At 40.6% G+C, this 15,841-nt stretch overlaps 1 protein-coding gene across 1 annotated transcript in view; it reads right to left on the bottom strand.

Moving 5' to 3' along the window:
- The window catches only part of lmbr1 (limb development membrane protein 1), a 35,670-nt gene that overhangs the window by 17,611 nt on the left and 2,218 nt on the right, over positions 1-15,841 (bottom strand). Inside the window, exons 2-9 of the mRNA XM_034706052.1 lie at positions 12,022-12,094; positions 10,910-10,949; positions 9,620-9,759; positions 8,293-8,396; positions 1,435-1,561; positions 1,026-1,094; positions 831-895; positions 485-557 (exon numbers count right to left, since the gene is read on the bottom strand). Of these exons, the coding sequence (XP_034561943.1) occupies positions 485-557; positions 831-895; positions 1,026-1,094; positions 1,435-1,561; positions 8,293-8,396; positions 9,620-9,759; positions 10,910-10,949; positions 12,022-12,094 (691 nt within the window). The remainder of the gene's footprint in view (positions 1-484; positions 558-830; positions 896-1,025; positions 1,095-1,434; positions 1,562-8,292; positions 8,397-9,619; positions 9,760-10,909; positions 10,950-12,021; positions 12,095-15,841) is intronic.

The raw sequence follows: 15,841 nt of genomic DNA on the forward strand, positions 1-15,841 counted from the left end.
TTAAAACTTTCCCTTTGTGCCCATGAACAGCACAAGGCTCCCAGTCGCCTTTTCAGAAGTTGCTGAAAAGTCGCTTTAATGTCCACAGGACCCGGCCAAAGTTCTTATAAAAGATTTCATTTCCATCCTATTACCCAGGCTGCCATTCTGGGCCTCACATTAAATGAGGCAATCATTTCGCCAGCAGTGACAGTGGCTCTGCAGTGTCTTAAATGGATCCTTAAAAACTTCCTTAACATAAAATATGGTCCTGGCTGCTTCGCCCTTTAGCACAAAGTTATGAGAGCAGCAGGGAGAGGCTAAGGCGAGTGTGTGGGTGTGCGTCCGTGTATGTCCGTCAGTGTATGAGTGTGTGTGTGTGTGTGTGTCTGGCTGAAATTTTCAATGCTAATTGATTCCAGTGTGGTGCGCTCCATCACACCCAATAGGGCAGTCAACCCCTCTCCTCTCCTATAATGTGCCAACACGTCTCCCACAGACATACCGTTTAATCTCCTCTGAAGGGCTTCCTCCTGCAAATGGATGCAGTAAATCTGCTCATCCAGGTCCTCCAGGATCTGAAGGGGAGGGAGAAAAGGAAAAAGAGATGAAATGGGTTATAATTAGGCCCAAAGTGGGACTGGAGAGATGGCAGATGGGAGAATGAGTTGGTGATGTATTTGTAGTCCTCTGTCGCACATGTAAGTGGTGGACTGAGGCTGATATATTTCAGATCAGAGGAGCGAGGTGGCTTTAAGTAACAACTTTAACTGTGTGTTTCATTTAAAGTTATAGGTTTAAATCTCTACTACCAACAATTAAAAGAACAACCATAAATATTGATTACTTACTGTTGGCTTCACTAGTAACTGGCCCATGACAGTGAACATCCTGGACAAGCCCACAGGAGTACACACTGCACATCAGACAGAAAACAACTTGATCAGAGTGATTATTGAACCACAATTATATTCATTATATTTAGGAGACCCAGCAGCAGTGGTATGTTTTGTTTTACAGTGAGTACTGGAAGGGAAATGGCTTACTGAGTAAAAGTAGTCCACCCATCAGAGATATGCAGGAGTAGAGGTATGGCAGGTAAAATTCCCAAAGATCTACAGACAAGACATGATCATTTAAAAATGAAGAAATATTCAGCACACACTTCTCTGTAAAATCCAGATATCTTTTAACATCTTGAGTTATAAAGGGATTACACAAAAGAGATATCATTAGTCAATGTGTTCGCTTCAGAGGTGCTGATAGGGGTATTAACCATCCCCGCTTACAGCTTTTACAATAAGCTTAGCTAATCAACTTGTAGCCTCAGCATCTCAGATAATGCCAGACATTTAATGCTCTGCCAGAGGCTTTCCAAATTAATCAGACCTTCTCTCATTTAAAACAAACAGAAATCAATAAACTCAGAGGACATAAAATGTTTTAAATTCTTACCGTACAGTGACTCCATACTGGCATCATCATTGTCAATGAGTGCTGAAGCCACCCACACGATGCCCAGAATGAGCAAAGCCAGCAAGAAGAGCATCACAAAGGTCTCCAAAATACGTGCCTTAATGCCCTGAAAGAAATAGTGCACAGAGAAGAAAATCAGGATCTGAACTAAAATATACAACGTGTATATCAACATACTTGAAAAACACATGATTTAAAGTGATGGTCATGGCGCTGAGTTTGAGAGTCTGTATTTCATACATTTCATATTAAAGTTTTACCCACAAATTAGGATTTAATTTACGAGACATGTCCCTCCTCCTCCTCCTCCTCCATCCTGCCTCTCTCATATTAAACACCATCATTTCCAGTCACATCGCACAAACATGACATAAACGCTCCCATAGATTCCTGTGTAAAACAGCTCTTTTATACACACATATTGTGGTCTATAAAGTGGCTTTAACTGGGGCTGGTGGTTGCAGAGGTGAAATTAAAAAGAGTGAGGAGGGGGGGTGGGAGAGTTGGGGGTTGCTGTAAGGAGCACGAAGACTGGCTGGGTCAGCTACTGTCTGCGATCAAGAGCAGGCCTCCCATCTGGGGCCGATTAGTCGCTCCCTTAGCACCACGGTCGTGTCCCAGGCCGTGCAGACGAGAGGCTTTTGGGGTAATTTGGGTTTTCCGGGTCACAAACTGCTGAGTGGTTAATAAAGTCCTCCTCTACCTGTTCACACAGTTTCCATTTCCCCCCCTGCTGGAGAGCCGAGCTGTCTCGTACTGTGAGATAGATAGGCGTTCTCATGCACATGTCAGGTAGGCTAGCAGGCGAGGGATAACAAGGGCTCTCTGCTTTGTGGAGTGCTGCTTAAATTGGGCACATATGAGCAATTTGTTACCAGCTAGCATAATGGCTGTGCGGTTGCTGTTCAGTATTTGCCAACAGGTACATGAAGGGGGTCTCTCTTTGAAAGTTGCCCCTGTTAATCACGTGGCTTTATAGAATGGAAATGGTTTCTATTCTGCTGATCAAATCAGACAAGGCTTAGTTTTTTCCCCCCGGCACCGCTGGCTGTCATATAAACCACCTGTCCTTTAGCATGTGCACTGAAACTTGGATCATAGCTGTCTTCCCTTCTATGTAACCTAAAATATGGTTATTTTAAACTCAACCTGAAGCTCTTATCTTTTTAAAAGCACCTGTCTGACAAATGGCATACGAGCATTTATGGGTCACAGACTTGCTCCATGTCTGCACATAATCACCGACCCACTAAGTCCCTACTTTGGAAAGTGATTCCACCCGTTTTCAGAGGTGAAAACCCCCTGTTGCATCCTTTTGCTATTACTGAGCAATCTCTTGCCCCTCGCCTGCTCTTATGGTGATATTATGGAGAAGGTTCAGTGAGTGAGTGAGGGTAGAAATTTCTAGCACAACAAGGAGAAGAGTGGGCAGGGTGTGGAGTGCCCCAGTGTGGCCAAGGTGGACACTGCAGTCACTGGACAAAGTAACGTTGGAGGGGGTATGATGAAATCTCCAGTCAGTATGAGACAAACCTGCAATCATGAAAACATCATTTCAATTCATACATACATCATAAGGATATCATATCTTCAGGAACCATTTGCCACAAACCAGCTATGAATTCACCAATTAATGAGCATCAATGCGTCAAAATAAAGCCATAAATCTGACGTGGTCGTTTCATTCTGCTGATGGCCTCGTGCTCTCCTGCACACACTGAGTTCACTGAATGTTTTCTGCAATTGAGCAGCTCACAGCATAGCTCAACTGGGCAGTGGGGAAAGCGCTCCACACCACTGAATAAAAAAGAAGAAGCTGAGAAGGGATGAGATAGAGAGGGATAAAGCGAGAGAACAACAGAGAGAGAGAGAGAGAGAGAGAGAGAGAGAGAGAGCCTGGTGGAGGAGAGGAGTCAACGTCTGAGCGCATCTCATTCCCCGGAGGTAAGAGAGGTGAGAGAGGAATGCTTTCAGGGACTTGAGCCACGTCCCACACGCGCTCTCTTAAGGATGCATCGGGGCGAGCAGGAGCCAGAGGCAGGACGTGCGTCCGCTCAAGCGCACCGGTCCACCTTAACAAGCTGCCCATGCCATGCTGAAGGTGTATTCCCTTTAGATAGGTCGCTCAATCATTTATAAGACTCAAATCATTACCCATTCAGATCATTTAGGGCAAAGGCAATGCTTGTCACCTCCCTTACTATCATCCCTGGCTCCTGCCTCGCTGGAAGAACAATCCACACTGTCAGACACGGTTTGAGTGCAGGAGAAAGAGGACGCTGCACTCTGAGGCCAGATTGGTTTCATTGATCTGTCCATACATGCATGACATTGCACACTGAAAGTCTATCCTTACCTATTACTGCAATAGAAAAACATCATTTGTTCCCCCATCACAGAGGTTAAGATGGGCAAATATGGTATAAAAATAGGCAACTCCAACTATCCCCATTATTATTGATCAAAGATTAAACTGTCAACTGGTGAAGGAAGGCAGGAAAAAAAAGAAAAGACCTCCGCCTTGGCATCCAGAGCGCCCGCTGAAAGTTTCTATTCTTGCCTTTCTAAATGTGTAACTACCTCTAAATATAGCAGCTCTGAAATATTCAGCATCCCCTGATCCTCACACCGACATCGAGTGAGGGGGCTGCTTAACTGCAGCTATGTTCGAAACAAGACTGGAGAGACTTCCAAGAATGTAGCGGCCAGAGAGGGAAAGTAACCGCTTCATATACAGTCGCAAACAAACATGCATGAATTCATGTGCGCGCCCACACACACACACACACACACACACACACACACACACACACACACACACACACACACACACACACACACACACACACACACACACACACACACACACACACACACACACACACACACACACACACACACACACACACACACACACACACACACACAGCCAAGTAAATCAACCTCTAAATCCAGCCAATTACACAAAGCCGCAAAGGGCCTGGAAACAGTTCACAAGCTTTTTTCACCTCACTTGTGCAGCAGAGAAACTAAAGCATAATCTGGTGCACTGTCTGTGATGTAGGGCTTCAGAAGGTAAAGTGCAGAATTGAGGAGGAGATGATACTTGGGAAGTTGCATTGTTGTGGAAGAGAGAAAGAGAGAGAGAGAAATCAGACAAAAGAAAGAGATGTTTGGTGGTGAAGCAGCTTCCTAGCTGCCACCATCAATCCTGCGCAGGTCAGCAGGCAGTGGCAGAGATCATCCCGCAGACCATCCTTCTGCTCACTGTCAGGGGCGTGTGGAACAAGGGGCAAGAGTGTAATAGCCAAGGGAGGGGGGCAGGTCTTTCTTCTTTTTTTTGTTGCTCTTTGGCAAAAAAAATGACTGCCCTCCTTGCTAAAGACGTGCCAGATGCCCAGAGACCTTATTAACGTATCCTTCAACCAGTGGGCCGCAGAGCAATGACCGTGTCAGAGACAGAAAACAGAGGAGAGGGACACTCCCCTGTAAAGCTGCACTATGAACTTCTAAAGACTCTTAATAAGACTTTTTAATAAAGCAGCAATGACACGAAAGCATTGAACATGATCGGCATCACGTCGTATCATTCAAACCGAGGTGGTGGTGGGGGGGAGGGTTTGGCAGGAAAAAGAAAACATAGGTGAAAGTTCGGGAACTTGGCTTTTCAGACTTGAAAAAAAAAAAAGGCCATGCTCCTGCTGGTTTCACGACTGATTCACTGGATGAGTCAGAAAACTTAAAGTTTAAATGAAGGATGCAGCTTAAGTACTGTCTGATGTTTTATTTGACATCCTACGGTGACCAAAGCTTGTTCTGCTTACAGAAAAGGTGGCAGACTGATAAAAGAAAATTAACTGTATCCTGGGTTAGTTGCCAAGTAAAAGATCAAGACCAAGTGCACCTAATAGCCAATAAGTAGAATACTCTGCAGGACTTAAAGCTGCAGAAACAGTTATTCTGTCGACATGTGAGATAGATGACGTCTTGCTTTAAAACAGGGGGAAAAAAACTGTTAAAAATTTGCTTTATAAATCACTTGGTTTAGAAAAACTGAGTCATGAGATGAGGGGGGAAAAAAATCCTGAGCAACTCGCTTGTTCTTTTTCAAATTCCCAGCTCGGACTAATATGTTGCCATGGTAACGAACATTGTAACAGGCAGCTTTAGGGAGACATTGTGACCTTAAAGGAAGGTATGTAAACACCACTTTATATTCTCCGGCTGGCCCTGCCCGAAAGAAGGCCTGGGAAAAATGTCTGCATGTGCAGGAGATTTGAAATAAATATCCAGGCCCCCATTGTGGAGCTCCAACAAAGACGAGTATCTTAGTAACACCACGCGGGGTTTGCTCGGCGAGACGTTTTCTCTTCCTACCCCCCGCCGCCTCCCCAACCACCACCCCCCCACTCCTCTCCCTCCACAATAAACACACTTCTCATCATTGGCGGGTTAGGGCTTAGGATGAGATTGATGAGGAGTTTCTTTAACTACCAGATGAAACCTGTTGGCCCTTTGCTGGGTCAGTCAGGGGGTCAGACTCGTTCCAACTCGTTTCAGGATCAAACACATTTCAATACAGCGGGGAGGACCAAGGACTATTCACTGCAGAGCATACTCTCTGCAATTTACACTTTTCTTAATGCAGAAAAACTACACCTAGAAACCTAAACATGAACTCTGTATACTTTATTTCATCATTCTGAATAAAATGGCTCCTTGAATAAGTTTCTTCCAGCTAATAAAACATCTAACATGAGGGCTAAGAGAATAAGATTAGACTACACTAGACACAGACCAGGAAGTTGTCATTGCAAAACCTTAAATTTCACCTTCATCCAAGTGTCTCTGAGCAAATATAGCTTCAATATATCATACTCTTCATGCATAATTATCAAGCACACTTAAGTCCCTTGATATAAATAGAAGTCTGAACAAAGGCTGGTGCTGATGTCTTCACAGTCTTTGTCAGAACATGCTGATCATCTTAAGAGGGATGACAGGGATGGCTCTCATTATTATAATGCCATCTACTGGCTACATGGAGACAACTATAACAGTAAATGAAATACAAAATCAGACTTTATAAAGATCAATAACTTAAAAAAAAAAATACCTTCCTTATTTCAAAAGACTAATTTCAATGTAGGATGCAACTGCAAAAACAAAGCTTTCTAAAACGTGAACTGCACAACGACCTTTAGCGGCCTCAGTGATGCAGCTCCTATGCAAAGATTTGAGAGCCACGCAGTAAAAGTGGGAGACATTTTACAGCAGCAAATAAAGCCAGATCATAACATCTGACATCAAGAGCCTTAGTGGCCCTGATTCATCCACAATTTGGACAATTTGTTAAACTATTAATCACTCAGGTGACAGAGCCTCTGAAGAGGTGAACAGTTAACATTAAGAAAAAGAAAAAATCCACATTTACATCTTTATTCTGGTGGCGTCTTTTAGTACATCGTCAAAAGTAAACACAGCCACATGAAAAGGCTGACTTACGGCGTTAGAGGTGAAATGCATCATTCACTTCATTTCCGCAGTCAGAAGGACCTCGCAGTGCCATAACATTAGCCCAGGAGGTTAAAATGTCACATAAAACCTTATGACATTGTGGTCTAATGCTGTTATTAGGAAAAGGATAATATCACATTATAAAAAGTCGGATCTGTGTTTTACATTCCTCTGGCTGTTGGCTGCATGATCGACTCTGCAGGCAGCTCTTTCATTCTTTTTTTTTTATAGGTGAAACAGGGGTGTCACTTCCACCCCTTCCATAGCAAACTCACAGTATATACCTGGAAGTGCAGCTCAACATTGAACAGTGCTTCCTCTAAGTAAATTTATGGAAGATCGGTAGCAGAAAACAGTCTTGCAGAAATCAAAAAGAACAAAAAGGAGAAAGAGGCCTGCGTCCTGCTTCCTATACATCAGGGCCTGAAAGAGAAATCCAACCGAAACAAATTAGTGGGCTGAGGAAGAAAAGAACTCGCCGTATACTACAGTACAGACTAATTTTTATGTGCTTTTGCCAGGAGGGACATAAACCAGAAAGGTTTCAAACTGTGACACAGGATAGAGGTGTATTAAAAGTAAATCTTTCCCCCTCCGTTTTGCGAGGCTCTATTGTGCTGTCATGTTGCTGCGACTTTATGGACTTTTGGAACACGAGCTCCCAGCCCTCTTTTTTTTTTCGAGGTAATCAATTAAACGAGGAAGTTCGCTGAGCCTTACAACTCGATTATTAGCCTGTCCTTTTGAAGTTTTATTTTAGGGGGCTGGGGAGGGGGTGACAAGGAATCAGGCTTTAAATCAGTGGGGCCGATGCAGCAGTGTTGAAGCGTTTGCAGCCTATGGCCTTATTGGAAGGGTTTGTCAGGATGTGGCGCTGGGCGAAGTCCAGATTCAGACTTTCATGGTTAATGAGCTTTCTGTGGTGGCAGTTACAGTCAGTGGCGTGAGTCAGGGAGAGGGCAAGGACTAGGCACCTGCTGCTGCTCTGGCTGCTTAGAGAAAAATCCATGCATGGATAGAAGAATCATACTTCAACACAAAGGCAGAGGATAAACTGGTTTCCACATTTTTTTGTTTTAAACATTAAATATTTTAGTTTTCCCCAGTGACACATGGTTACAAAAAAGTGACGGTACGACTGGAAGAAAGTTATCTACTCCACAAATATTCTCTCTTTTCTCAGAGGGTGTTTTTTCCAACATTTTGGATGCCGCCCATCAAACTCTCAAACTCATTCTCTGTTCCAAATGCTTAACCTCTCATTACATGCAAATAAGTAAACAAAACTGAAAACGATGCACAGAAACTTAACAAACGTACCTTTTTGGATCCTGCAAATCCTTCAGACTCCAAGAAGAAATATGCAAAGGGCATCAGGACGAAGAGGCAAAGGTTGGAGAACAGTGACACCAGGTTCCACAGACCTGCAGAAACCAAATACATCAGATTGCACTCATCAAACAACAATTTATAAACGATTTAACCCTTGTCTATTTTATCTGCAAATGTTCTTTTTCAATAAACAGGACCCCTCTCGATACAATTATAAAGCTGCTGTGAGTTAAACTGACAAACACAACTATTTTTTATCAAGTGAGTCCCCCTCATGTTAAAGACGTGGACTCTGATGCCCCTGGTGGCTGTTGTAGCATCCAACAGCATTACTCACAGGGTTGAAAGTTGACACTAACTTTTCTCTGTTTCTGTATGACAGACTGTGAGACACGGATGTGATTTGATTGGATAACAATGAAATATTAATTAAGATTTTTCCCAGCACACATGTCCTGGTTTTAAATAAAAGAAAATAAACTGACTCATTCTGATACTCAGTAACTGTGACTTGAATCTACACATATACAGTTAACAGAAAGTCATAGTATAGGTGAGACAGTGTTTTCCAGCCTTTCTTTGAAATCTGATTTCGGCCACAGTAAAAAAAAAGAAATTTGGCCTTGAAACTTACATATGTCTTTCTTTGAGTCATTATACTGACTGACTTTTTAATTTGATTTGATTAAAATGTTGAAATTTAACGCAATTCAAATACAGAGGATACAAAGATAAGCAGCAAAGATAATTTAAAGCTACTGTTAATTGTACCCTCCGGTCCATAGCGAAGTCTTTACACACAGCAGTTTTTAGGTTGGTACAACTATTAACCAATACAAATCCAGGAAACAAATGAACACACATTTATGGGGCCTCATTTAGAAATAACTGTGTAGGATCAGAACTTAAAGTTTACTTAAACACAAGCTGAAAACGGCAAAAAGAAAAAGAAAAACTAAAAATCAGCAACAATCTTATTATAAAGCTTGATCCACCGTGATCTACACACACATGGATCAGCCTCTTATTTTGCATTCTACACTCCCACAACAAACCTGGAATAGTCAATGCAAAGCACCTCATTGTACTGGTGCATCTAAATGAGCATGCTGTCAGTGGTTCTTTATGTTGCATCATCACAAGACGGATCATTTTTACCTAAATATGTACAAAACTGTCAACAATCTGGGAACAATAGATTCTAATCTATGTCAAATTGAATATACTAGAGGATATTTTCGTTGTTTAGGAGCAGAGAGCAGGAGAACATTGGATCATTATATAAAAAGACACTTGAACTGTGTGATCCACTGACCGTGAATGAGGGAGCCATTGAGCCACTGAATGTAATAGTTTTTGGGGAAGGAGAGGAGGATCTCGCTACTAATGATTGAGAAAGGCAGCAGGAAGACGGCACCACCCGACACTGCCAGGGTAAAGGTGCACAAGTACAATCTGCAAATGGAATCACACACACAGAGAAAACACAAACACACATACATAGGTGTTAAGACTGGTTGAGACGAAAACAAACACAGGCAAAATCACAACAAATTTATTTTTCTACATCAGATTAGATCTTAGAGAAACTTCATATGGGTTAGTTAGGATTACGTATTAGACATAAAAAAATTACTTTATAGGATTTAGGAACAAAAGCAAATAAGATTTAACTCATTTATTAACAGGCTGTTGTCAATCTATGCTTTTAATTATCCTCAACACTTTACTCCAACCTGCCCTGCCCTTGTCCCTGTCCTAGGACAAAAGAAACACACTGGCCTTGTCTCAACAGCCTGCAATGCCTTTTTAGAAATTTAGAGGCTGCAGGCCTTTGGACTGGGCCCAGGGGACTAACCATCTGCTCAGTGGTCCGCAGTAAAGGCAGCACAAAGTCCCCTCTTCACTGTCTCACCAAAGGTGCTCATTAATTGAAATGCTTTCCATTCTTGGTCTTTGCACTTGAGGTGCTGTTCTGCTTTGCAGGGTGCATGAGGCTACAACAGGCACCTCTGAGTGTGATGTGTTCTGTAATCCTAAACTGAGAGATATGTGATACCGCAACCACAGCTCTGGAGCTCATTCAGACTGATAGTGATAGTCAGTGAATCAGTGGGGTGTGCTTTGTTTCATTAAGTAACATGAGCTGCTTTTAATGATTAGAATCACCAGTATACTCAGATAATATAATCAAGTATCTGTGTATGGTTTATTGGGTTAGTAATATCTTTGTTAGGTTCTATGAAATGCAAGGAAATAGAGGAAAAACTGCATCAAAATTTCAGCAGAAAGCCAAACGAGATGACTTCAAAGGATTTCATTTCTCGTCCAACTAACACCCATGATCCAAAGATATCTGACTCGCTATGATGTTTCACTAAAAAGAGCATTAAATCCTCATAATTTAATCGATGGATCTGAGAAATGTGTGTCATATTTGCGAGAAAACATTACTTTGATTCAACACAGTATTTGTTCCATCACTTATTTTTGCTTACTTATGACTTAATAATTATGACTTAGAGAACTTATTTCTCAGTAGCCTATTAAATGCAGCTGCCACACTTTTTAAAATGAAGAATCAACAGAGATCAGCTTTACTCACGATATTCTGTTGACGACGGCATCTTCATCCTCGTGGTCGTCTATAAAAAACAAACAGTGACAAAGGTGGTGAGAGTTCACTAAGGTTCACATCTGATACATCATGACCTAATCTAAACAGTACTTCAACTGTAAAGAAAGATTTACTTTTAACAGGACACACTTTTGCTATCTGTAGTGCTGATGCCTTTTACAGCAGATCTTACCATTGATTCCTATTTTAATGGTAACAAATGTGTTTGTTTCAGCATATCTGACAGAAACAGATTAATAGTGTAATAATAGCTACAGGAGGAACTTCAAGAATCGTGTTATTATTATTAAAATGTGTGAGACTCCACAAAGTATGCTCGTGAAACATGTTAAGGCATCACATTTCCTTTGCACTCTAAGTGAAAATTTGCCTACTAAATCAGTAGGTGTAAAAAAAACAGGCGTCTGAATTTCTCCTGTAGAAGCTTGAAAAGGGGTTTTCTGGTGCGAAGTGGTCTACTTTCAAAATGCAACAAGGGAAGCCATGGTGACCTAGACGTACTAATTTTGTCCTGGGAACATGGGATACAGTTCATAATGTCTAACCGGGTCTTCCTCTCGGTTTTCTTCTTTAAAACTTGAACTGGATTTCTATTCTCAGTCATTTCTTCCTGCTGTGTCACAAACGGCACAGACTAACAAACCAGTTCTTTTTGTTAAGATGTCCAGTCTTCGTTGTCTGAACACCACTCAGCTGGACAGGTTGAGCGAGTATTGACTGATATTATTACACATTGCATTCACTTAAAGCAATGTGGGGTGGGGACACTTTACACTGATACACAGCTGACTTTAACAGATTACTCTACTGGCATGGGTGTGGTCTCTCACAAACACACTTACACACCTCTCAGCTGTCATGTACTGTAAACACAATGACATTCTCTGTCTGTGTGTCAACACAACACAACCAGACGAACAGACTGACTTGTGAGAAATTAGCTGAGAAAATGGATCCACCATGGACAAACTCGAGCAGCTTAAGTGTTGGAGATTCTTTAGGGCAAGTCACAGTTTCACCAGGGTAAATGTAATGTTCAATTCTGTTCCCATGAAGTGATGTGTACCAGAAACACTTACCACTCTTTCTCTTGTATCTGGTTATGATGAAGTAAGACACAATGTAGAGGACTGCAAACAGGAGGAAGCAAATCTGGAATGACAAGATCAAAACATGAGTCAATAAAGATAAAAAACATTGCTTTATATGTAGAGTACAAAAGATCAAATGTTAATGTTTGTGTCTGATAGTGTACATGTTCTCCTTATAAACAAAAATAAGCTTCTTCAACAAGAAGTTACTGACAGTCCCACAGCAGATTCCAAACTCACACTCTTGACTTTAGGTATGTTTTCATGCACTGTTATAGCAGTGTATCATTATAACATTCCCATATAACAGGTTATAGCACTGTTAGGGTTTATTAAACATTTTAACATTATAACAATACCGCATTTAATGTACTAAGCTGGATTACATATTAAAAGGTCACATGGCTTCGCTGTAGCCTGAAATAAGCTGAACAATACAGCTCTGTATGTACAGGGCTGCTGATTTGATGTGTTAACCTGACCTTAAATACAGTTGTGAACCTGGCTCATGTGAGAAAACAAATGTTGAAGTATTTCCCATGACCATTGAGTCTGATACGCATGGTAATCCATCCCATCTTTGTGCAAAATTGTAATCTTAATGCATTTTGTACCGTATCACTAACAGACTGACAAGTTGCTTGTTCACTATTTATGGCATTCAGGGATGCAGCTTCAGTACTTTGAGTTGGTAACATTTCTTCAAGTCATTTTCATGATTAACAATCAATCATATTACCCTTGAGAATGTCAGCAGGCAGCTTAAACTGCCAAAGCATCTAAAACTGATTTAGAAAAATATTCTGATTGGCTAAAAAAGCAGTCTGAAAACAGAAAATATTCACATTTGAAGAGGTGAATGAGTTTGTTTGTTTTTTCATTTTTTGCTCATTAGGGTTTTTAAATAGACAAAGAATCATAAACAAAATAGTATTGATAAATTAAGATTAAAAAATAATAAATTAAATAAAATAATTAAATTAATTAAATTAAATTAAATTAAATTAAATAATAATTAGTCCATGTTTGAATTTTGACTGTGTAGCAAAGACATAGTTCAGAATAGAAATGATTTGACCTATTATCCAATTGGTCAAATAATAATTAAGAAATAACATTGATGGTACAGTAAGATACAAAATAAAACAAAATAAAAAATATAATAACAATAACAATAACAATAATAATAATAATAATAATAATAATAATAATAATAATAATAATAATAATAATAATTAGTCCTTGCCTGAGTTTTTGACTGTTGCCATTTCCTTACCTTTGTTTTAAGATTGTGCAAAATTATAGTCAGTCAGTTTGCAATTTTTCAATATGTGACTCAATATATCTAGCTGTCAAGAAAATACTTTTGTTTTGGCATGTTACAGTCTGCGAGATAATAATTTCAGCACTTTCATCACACAAACAAAAGCTACCAGGCAGTGACCTGTTATGTGATAATAAGGAACAAAGGTGAGAAAGGCTTTGTTTTCCCCATTATGACTACACTTATCAGACCAGGGCTAAGTGCAAAGTGGTCCAGAAAAGTGGGTGGAATTTATTAGTTAACCACTATCTCAAAACAAGCTGGATGGTCTTACAGAAAGATCACCTTCCACATTCCCCCCTTCTACTGTGACGGTGACCGGGGCATAACTAATGTTAGAAGCTCCCCCTTCAGCACTTTGCTCCCTGTCAACATTGCACAACGCATCATGGCCAAGCTCGGACTATGAGATGACTCAGCCAGACACCGGGAAGAGCGTGTACATTTCAGACAGACAAAATGACATAAAAAGAGATGCCAGACCTCCTCAGTCAATCCGTTGGGTACGCAGTGTTATATGACAGCGGGAGGGGAAAGCAGTTTTTCGTTTCCTGTGCAGTCTCTTTCAGACAAGACGAGAGCTGATACATTTCAAAGACATATAATTGGTGATGGTGGCTCAAGTAAAAACACAGTGTACAAAGGGGTCACGCCTAGAAAAACACATTATCAGGTGCACAGACCTGATAAACTGGCACAGACCCAAAGACACAGACATTTTAAGAGAGATAACTACACACCAACTAGTCAACACTACTGCAACTATTCATTCTATTTGTCTCAAAAATGAAAGAGTAGTGCAGCAAGCAATGTAACAGGAGTAGGTAACAGCCAGGCAAACAGTTTGCAAGCATACTCAACCAACTTAAGAATAGTATTTCACACTTTAATGGTATATGAACTCCAGCTAGGGGTCCAGGACTGTAGTTATAGTTTCTCAGGAGAGTATTATGAAAATCGTGCAAAGCAGAGAAGCTTGATCTGTCTGTTTTTAAGCAGTGCAGTAATGCTATTATTAGACTCTTGTAGCAGTAATAGCATTTCAGATGTGTCAACATGAAACATGGGTTTATTCAGTGTAAGGTAACCTGATTAACAGACAGACTTCTGCTTTGAAAAACAAACAAACAAATGCTTGTCTATTTAAGAGTCTGAACATGTTGCAAGGCGAAGATCTTTGGAGGTGCAGGGTGGAAAATGTGCTGAATGTGACAGTGACAAATGTGCTACCTCACTGATCACATTAATGTGGTTGTCCATGCATTCCTCAGTTCATTTCCTACAGTAGGACCACATTATGGTAGAAGCAGTTTCCCATACATTAGGTCTATCTTGCCACTCCATTCAAAAATGACACCTGAAGATACCTTTGCTGTAAAATAAGCATGCACTGCAATATCATTTTGAGCCCATATAAATCAATCCATAAGCTGGCTCACCATAAGCATGACATGATTCAGTGTCATCAGAGAATCATGCAAAGGGATGATAGGTACAGAATGTTGATATGAGATACTAAGTAGACGCTTAGGACAAAATGTGCACGCTTAAGCTGAGATGTTGAGCCTGCACACGGCTGGTGCTGCTGCAGAGACATCTGATAGTTTCTATATTTCAGACGTGTTTATCAGGTATATCCAAGAAGGTCGGAGTGTCCACTTTTGAATGATTTCATCTAAAGTGTTGTTTTATGACATTATGACTAAACATTAAGACACAACAATGTGGTTCATGGCTAAGACATTTTTTGTTATTGTTTGATGAACTTGCAAGTGGCCAGCACACAAGGACTTACAATGCATAAGTAGCATAGCAAGAGGGAGGAAAGTGTCAGACAAGAACATAACTTCCTGCATTTAATCTCACACATAGAGCTTTGTGTCCTGCCCCAAGGTCTGCTAATAATATCAACCATAAAAGAGATCCTTGCCTAAAACACAAAGTCAAGTTTTATAACCATCCAATGAGAAGAACTCAGCAGAGAAGGGCATTTAAACAAAAACACAAAGACATTACTGCATTAAAGGGATGTGAACATAAATAGAATTTGTATAGCTGAAATCAACTTAAAACACATAACCTTCTCTCTGCAGGATTAACTTTAAACTCACCTTTCATTGTATTTCACTTACAAACCAATAACACGGATAAACACTGTAGAAACAGAGGAAACTTTAATTTGTGGGGACCATTAAAATGTTATTCTGGGTCCCAGTATGGACACCACAACCCCACAAAGAACTAAAACATAGCTACAAGATTCATAAACAATAACTGGAATAGATGATGATGATAGAGAAACCTACACCCATTACAAACACGCTTTAACGCACAACTCAGCCATCCATGAAGTCGATGCAAATATAGTTTGTTTTTCTCATACATGCACATGATTGCCACAGAATGAAGGACTATGGGCAGATCTGTCAAACAATAACCCACTATGTTTATGAATGTACAAACATATGTGTTTACAAACCAGTT

The sequence above is a fragment of the Notolabrus celidotus genome, chromosome 17 (genome assembly GCF_009762535.1).
Source record: "Notolabrus celidotus isolate fNotCel1 chromosome 17, fNotCel1.pri, whole genome shotgun sequence".
Lineage (NCBI taxonomy): Eukaryota > Metazoa > Chordata > Actinopteri > Labriformes > Labridae > Notolabrus > Notolabrus celidotus.